This window comes from Selaginella moellendorffii, unplaced genomic scaffold (assembly GCF_000143415.4).
Source record: "Selaginella moellendorffii unplaced genomic scaffold, v1.0 SELMOscaffold_79, whole genome shotgun sequence".
NCBI lineage: Eukaryota > Viridiplantae > Streptophyta > Lycopodiopsida > Selaginellales > Selaginellaceae > Selaginella > Selaginella moellendorffii.
The window spans coordinates 517,011-525,109 of NW_003314340.1; the positions used below are offsets into that span (position 1 = coordinate 517,011).

Sequence of the window (8,099 nt, forward strand, 5' to 3'; positions counted from 1 at the left end):
ACTGCCAAAGAGTTAAAACAAGTAGAAACTTCTCCTATGAAAGGAAGAGGAACCTAACGCAAATTAAAATTCGCCAAAGTCCATTTTGCCCGCGCCTTGACGAAATTGCGCCTTCTTTTTCTCTCCACTCGTTCCGGGGTCGGCATTTAACCACAGTGATTCCCGTCCTTTCATCTTCCATTCCCCCATATTCACGATTCCCTCGTCGCGCGATCGATCGGTTCTAGTTAGCGCAGCGCTAGTTTCGTGTTAGATTCTTCACGCATTCCATCCATCATCCATCACTCGATCGATCAGTGGGCAAATAGGGTGGAATTGATCGAATTCTTGCAGCAATGACGGATCGAATCCATCCCGCGGCATCGCCCTCCGCCCCGATCCTCGAGGAATCCAAGCGTCTCAATGGAGCGTACCAGCAGAAGATCCCCGATCAGCTCTTCCCGCCCCATCCCGCCGCCTACGTCCCGCCGGCAAGGCGGCGATCGCGCCGCTGCTGTGGCGGCCTCTGCCGCTGTCTCTGCTGGCTGCTCGCCCTCTTCGTCATCATCGTGATCCTCCTGGGCATCACCGCGCTCGTCTTCTGGCTCGTCATCCGCCCCGTGCGATCGCCCAGCTACAACGTCCAGGACGTGTCACCGGTGTTCACGATCTCCACCGATTCCAATCCGCCGCTGCTGGATGCCATCGTCTCCTTCACGGTGCGCGCCGAGAACCCAAACCGGAGGATCGGGATCTACTACGACCGGGTCGCGATCTACCTCTACTACGCGGGATTGCAAGTCGGGGAGAGCTCCATCGATCCGTTCTACCAGGGCCACCGCGATGTCAGGTTCCTGAGGAGCAATCTCACCACCACGGATCTGCCCCTAACCCAGGAGCTGGCGACGAGCTTGAGGAACGATATCGCCCAGAATCGCGTCCCTCTGGACGTTCGCGTGAGGGTCAAGGCTAGGGTCAAGATCGGCGCGCTAAAGTCGCCGCGAGTCAAGGTGAGGAGCCACTGCAGTGTTGTTGTCCGCCCAGACGGGGCGGGGCTCTTGGAAAGGAATTGCAGGGTGAGAGTGCGACTCTAGAGGAAGAACGCCCTGCAGTATATACTCGCGCTTGTTCATTTCCGTAAAAAAAAACATTCTTTTGCATTTGTTTAATTCTTTTTTAGCCTTTATTTTTCAATAAAGTTCAGAATTTAGGAGAGGTTTGGAAAAGATCAAAGAAATAAATCCACTGGGAATAATTTGATTTTTGAAGATCAAGATTGGTAGAAATCAAAGAAAATAATTTGTTTTGCTTAGTAGTAGCAAGGCTTGGTTTGCTTTAATAATACAATTACTATCTTGATAAACTTTTGAATATTTTATAACATATTTTTTCCTTAGAATTTTCTTAGTGTAAAATGTTTTTAAACCAAATGCTATTCTGATTAGAGAACAAAAGAAAAATTCCAAGCATTCACATGCATGCAAGAAACCTTCACAAATAAATGACAAGTTCTTAAAGATTATATTTCCTCTTTGATCCATAAAGTTGTAGTTGTCTGCAAGATAAAGGTTCAAGTAATTCTAGTCAGAGGTAAGCATTGGAATAATTGGTCAAGTTGCAAGGTTATGGAGCTATTCTCTTATCGACAACAACTAGAAATTAACTAACTAGGCAATGTAGTATAAGGTGCCATACTCCTCGACTGTCAGCACAATCTTATTGACATTCATTGTGGCCCTCTAGCTGCTAAGGAAAATGTGTTTAGATCTTATTTTTTCCTCTTTAAACACACAGGAGCGAAAGGCAAGAAACGAACTCCAAATCCAAAACAGACGCATCGCACGCAAGGAATCGCAGCTCCGCGAACTAACTGCCAAGCTCTTGACCCTGGAGGTTTGCTTCTATGTGCTAGCGAGTCTCTATGTCATGTTACTCTCCAGTAATGCCAAAGAGAAGCCCGTCACTCGTCACTCGCACGCTACCAAACTTTTATTTTTCTTCTAGCTCGGGATTGTGTTTAGGCAATCGCTATCGATCAGCAAAGACAAGGCTATCCTTTGGTGAGGTCGTGGTTTTCCATACATTCCTTTAATCGCATCTATGGTCGAGAGCCTCCACAGGTCCAACGCTCATCTCAATGCTGGACGAGGCGCTCTGAATGGTGGAGAGGCTGTCCTGCTGGAAACTCAAGGCACCCAGCTCCTGCGCGACGAAGCCTCTCGAGACGAGGCCTGGACGCCGGCCTTCTCTGCCGAGGATTAAAAGTTGCGACACGACATAAGTTTACCTTATATTCCATTTTAGATTCTTTTTTATTTGAAGTGCGAGGCAACTCATGATTAGTAGCACCTCTTGGCCCGTGGTTTGAGGAATAGAGCAGCACTTGGATTGCCTTAGGAACTGTGAGAAGGCTCAAAAATTTTGGAACCAATTGAGCAATCAAATGTGGCACAGTAGATTTAGTGTTTCTAACTCAACAACCTACTATAGCATGATTCAGTTTTTTCTTCGACTCCACGTACAACTATCATGTCGACCAAGTAGGGGCAGCCTTGCTCAATAGCAAGCAAAGAAAAACAACAAGAGGTTCTCTCATGAAGCAAGCTTGTTTGTCTTGCTTGAGTAGCTCATATCGCTAGAACTTGATACTAGAAATGTCCTCCCTCAACAATTGTAAGTCCTCTTGTATTTGAGAAACAAGATGATTAGCATTTTCACATCTTGCAAATCTGTAGTCATTGGTATTCAAAATGACTCATAACAATATTTCTATCTAGATCTCTGCAAGAACTCGAGAAGAACACACCTTGGCTTCCTTATGCTTGGCATTTCACTCAACAAGACCAGAAAAGAATTGATCTCTTTTAGTGTTTAACTCACTACCAACTTGCTTCACAATTCAAATTAATCAGTTATTGTTCTCATGGCGATTAAAGGCTTCGTATGTACGCAGCTTTATGCAGCTTGGGAGCCTAGAAGATCACTTACATAGCTTGTATATTGTTTCCTACATATAAAACTAAGTAAGCGTTACATGCAGACGTGCTAGCCAGAATTGTTGGGTTGGAATGCAAAGATGAAAATACAAGAGCTCCCAAAGGACTAAAGCACTTGTGTGCCAAAGAAAATCCTCCAGTTATTTATTGGAATTTCAAATCTTACTCAAAAAGAATATCATCCCAAGCTTTCAAATATTGGTCTTGCAAAGCTGAGTCCAATCACACGCAAAACACACGTTTGAACCTATGTAGTGCCAACTTATGGATATTGTGCACCCAAGTATCCCATGATAGGACTTAAGTTGGAGATTTGGAGCTGTTCTTTTGGAGCTAATTATTGGACGGGAGGATTTAGAAAAAATCTTGTTGCCTGAATAAGCTTATATGCTCCTTTTTTTCCTTCTTCCATACATAAATGTTTAGGCTAAAGCTTTAGCCAGTTCGCAAATGGACAAACAAGGAACTCAGCATTGATTTTATCGAGATTGCATGTTATGGGGGAAGCATGTTCACATCATGCTTGATGTCGGCTGTGATGTCTTGGAGGTTTTTTGTTTGATAAGTATTCATTTACTCCATAAGACGAACACAAAGCCGAAATTAAGTGGAATTTCAGTAATTCTTGTAGTATATATATGATTATGTGGCATGTAAATGGTATGCATTTATTTTTTTAGCACTCCAATGGACAAAAACAAACCAAAAGATGTACAAATGTGGAATCACCTTTATCATCACGAGTAACTAATAATATGTATTGATTGTTAAAAATCTATTTGTACGTTTTTTTCAATTGCTCTAAGAGAACTTCTCGTCACCTCAAATCTACATAGATCAATTTGAGGATGGATTTTCTTGTTGTAACTTAAAAGAAGTATCTCTCTATAATTACAGCATAAATCTGTTTCTTGCCAAGTTTGATTTTCTTCATGCACTTCAATGTAGGTTAAATGGGAATGAAGAAAAGAGTAGAAGCAACTGGTCATCAAGGCCTGGAAGTACTTTGATTTTATCTTTTGTTTTCTATTGTTTTCACACAAGATTTTGGCTTTTGGCACTAGAAAATTCCTAGAGCCTAGACTTCAACTCAGTATAATTCCAGTGTTCTCCAAGTAAACAACCCTTGTACCTAGAGAGTTCTGAACGATCTGTGCAAAGAAGTTTGATAAACAGCAAAGAAGCATATGAACCAAACCAAACACGAAATATCAAAAAGAAGGAAGAAAAACTGATCATGTAAGAACAACAACGTGAAATAAGGCCAAAACATTGGAGGAAGAAACAAGGGGAAAGCCCAAGGAAAGAAGATTTCACTTATACCAGATCGAATGAGTTCTATCCCACTAAACACGGCGAAGGTCAAACAGTGAAACCATTTCAGCTCGGCATGTGCATCTGGTCATACGAATCGAGCAGAAATACTGCGACTCTTGAGCGCCTTCTCTGACTATGGCTTGCAAAATCATCACGCCGATTCTTTTCTCTCCACTTTGCTTTGCAGACCCAATCAGCAGGATGGGTGGTTCGCTTCCGAAGTGGAGTAGAACGAAAGCAATCCTAGATTCGCGAGCTCGAAATCCATTTTTATAGTAACGGTGCCCTATTATATTGGCGGTGATGGAAGCTCGAGCATTGGGGTTCTCCTGGTTACGACGCTCTCCAGCACAGGCAAGAACACAGGCAAACACACAGGCAACAGGATTGAAGATCCTTCTCCTCGAGGTGTGTACAGCTCGCCATTTTTTCTTGTTCTTTGACATTTTTCGCGTGCAGGCGACTCCTGCCGCAACAGCGGACAAGAAAGCAGGGGATTACCAAGCACTGCCCTTGCAGCTCGAGGCAGTGATCGCCAGCAGTGGCCCAGCATCAAGTGTTCCCAAGTATGATGCACCTATACTCGAGGAGGATGACGAGCATGAGTGTTCCCGAGTATGATCCACCACCATTACCTGTACTCGAGGGTGACAACCATGATTCGCAAGAGGTAACTCGAGAGCTAAGACGGTTTGTTTGGAACCGCACCAACCTTCTCTTGCAGCTAGAGGCGGTCATGGTTGGCATTGTGGATTCAGTTCAGTATACTTCTCTCGGTGGCAAGACTCTTGCAATCAACGACGACGATGACAACCTGAGCTGGAGGAGATCTAGAGCTTCTTTCAGACAACAGGCCATCCAACCATAGCTCCAATACCATGTTGTAAAGGGATCTGGACAAGCCGGGGATTGAGAACTCCTCCCTGGTTGTGTGCTTGTTCAGCTTAGTTCCAACAGGACATTCCCGTTGGTGCAGCTACCATCCAGAGCCGAAATTCATCTGGAGGTGGAGGAACTTAAGAAGCTAATTGGAGAGCGGACTTGGAAGCTACCGACCACTCTTCAGTCGATAAAAGAAGAAATGTGGAGCAGGCTTCTGAACGTGGGACGTCCCAGGAATTATGGGAAGAACTCAAGAACTTCCGGGGGTGGCATCAATTCCCAGTGACCAGTTCCCGACAAATGCTTCTGGAAGCATCACCAGGACATGGACCTTCTCTATTCCGTGGGGTGGATCGCTTCATAGCTCCACCCCACGGAATAGAGAAAGAAATTTGATCCAGAAATCCACCCCAAAATTTCTGGATTTCAGAAATTTGCAAAAGCAGCACAACAAGATGGAGAAGAACAACCAGTTTCAGTCTTTTGGCAGAGGTTGCAAGGCAATGGCACCAGCACCGTGAGAAAGCACAGGAGGCCTCCAGACAAGAATAGTGATGAACAAGAACTTGTGGCAGCAATGGCCGAGGAGTCATCCTACAAGGTATGTCTCTGTGAACAGGAATCAGATATGTATTTGTACTAAGATGTACACTGAACAGGTGCTAAAGTCTCATGCAGCAGCAGGATCTCGAAAGTTGAGGCAAGTTGATGTTTCATCGACACCAGTTTGGCAGAGCCTGCGAGGCGATGGCACCAGCACCGTGGGAATGCACAGAAGGTTTCCATACAAGAATAGTGAAGAACATGCAGCAGCAATGGCCGAGGAGTCATCCTACAAGATATGTCAGGAATCAGATGTATTCGTACTAAGATGGACATTGAACAGGTGCTAAAGTCCCATGCAGCCACAGGAATTCCATCTCAGAAGTTACTGGCCAGTGGCACTGGTGACACTAAGGAGGCTAGCAGCAATGCTTCACCACCACCAGCATCGCCACCACCTTTTATGTGGCGGTGGTTCCCTCGAAGCTTGGGCGAGGATGGTGGGAAGGAAGGCCAAGAGGATCAACACCGAAATGTTTCAAGAAGCTGAAGAGACTTCAATATCAAGCTCTCAGAGTTTAGTGTTTGCGGGGTGAGCAACGGCAGCAGCATTGCCAGTGAATTCATCCAGTTATTTGAAGGAGAAGGCATTAGCAGCAGTGATGCCATCCTGAACTCGCTGTTGGAAGGCGAAGGTGGCTGCAGCAGCAGCAATGCAGATCTTCGGCTGGCTTCCTCCAATGATCTCAACTTGCAAGCGATGGCTGTGGCGGCAACCCCGCTGCTTCTTCCAATCCATGCCGTGGTGCTGGTTGCGCTGCTCTTCCTCTTCTTGCTCTCCTTCCTCTTGGTGATCAAGAGGAGGTGGGGGAGGAGGAACAGAGGGCTCCTGAGTTCCACCTTTCGATGCAAATGCATCAGGATGTGCAGTGGACGGGATCAAGTTGTCGCAAGCATGGCTAGGTACTTGGATCAAAACTTGAAGGCGGTGGCCTAACACTGCGTGATGATCCCCATCGGGAGTGATAGAACTTTGGTGGCAGATTTTCATCGGCTGGAAGCAATAGTTACATTGCCAATAGCTTTGTGTCGCAGCTGATGCCAAAGGATGAGAAAGGATGCATGCAAAGCCTTTTCTCGTGCAAGCCAGGAACGAAAGGAAGAACAGTGAGCGAAAGAAACTGTTTTGTCAGCTGCGGCCATGAACATCACCTGAAGAGTGAATGCGCAAACAGTGCCTCCATCAAACCCCCACACAAAGGTTTTCCCAATGTTTGTAGCGGCAGCTAAGAGCATTCCATCCCCACTATCAAAACAAAGCTGTGTGATCAGCATAAGTTCTAGAAAAACTACGCAATGGATCCAGAGAGCCACTTCGTACCTGAAGTCTAGGGACTTCAACTTAGCCGATCCAATCGCACAGTGTTCGTCAAGCAAAAGCTCCATGGAGATGTCGTGTGAAAAACATCCGAGATAAAAATTAAGAAGGAAACAATCCGCACACCATTCCCTCAATTTTAAACATTGTTCTGTGGACACAGCTCTCACTATGAAGGAGCCAAGTTCCATTGGGATGAATTGGAGCCCGTATGGAGCGAATAGGAAACCATTTTCGATGCACTGGATTGACAACCTGTTCCAAAAAACTTGATTTTAATCATTTTCCTTCATTTAAAAGCATCTAGGCACATATTCAATCCCCCTGATTAAAACACGTACGTTGGTAACGCTTCAATTTTGATTTTAGTTGCGCTTCTTTCTTAGGACTGCTGGTCTATCTCTCTATTTATCCCTGCATTTTAGTGCTGTTCAGCCAGCATCAGATCAAGATTGCCTCCTCTTTATTGCGTTAATTCCTCTGCAAAGAAGTAGCGAGCATAGATTTTCACATTCAAGTGGTAAGAAAGCTTCTTAATATAATTCCTTCTTTCTTTCCATCCATCTAAGATTTTTGAAATCTGGCAGGAACCACATCTCCTGAGAGTCTCAATATGAAGTTTGCAGCAATGGTAATGCGATACTATAGTGTTACAAAACCTTCTTGCTGGTTTTATACCTAGCCATGTAAGTCAATGTACAAGAATGTTCCAAATGGTGTGACCTTCACAGAAAAGGTGAGCATAAAAGTTTCAGAAGGCAAACTCTCTCAATAGCTTAATGCTAATTGTCATTTTTTCACATCTAAACTTAATATGCAAAGAATATTATAATAGGATCTTGTCATTTAGGGCTAAAATTGCAATACATCATTTTATTCTAATTGAGAATGCTCATTTAATCAAGGTTTATGTTCATTGTCGATTATTAAAAGAGATTAAAATTTTATATGCCACTGTTGATTGGGTGCTACACTACCCTACAAATCTGGATGGGCATGCTAAC

The 8,099-nt window shown here is 44.4% G+C and overlaps 1 protein-coding gene across 1 annotated transcript; it reads left to right on the top strand.

The window, feature by feature from the left end:
• The first annotated feature begins 73 nt into the window (after nucleotides 1-73).
• Nucleotides 74-1,192, top strand: LOC9656025 (NDR1/HIN1-like protein 10). The gene has a single exon (XM_024661031.1). It carries the CDS (start codon nucleotides 336-338, stop codon nucleotides 1,071-1,073), a length of 738 nt encoding a protein of 245 aa, XP_024516799.1. The 5' UTR covers nucleotides 74-335; the 3' UTR covers nucleotides 1,074-1,192.
• Nucleotides 1,193-8,099: the final 6,907 nt, after the last annotated feature.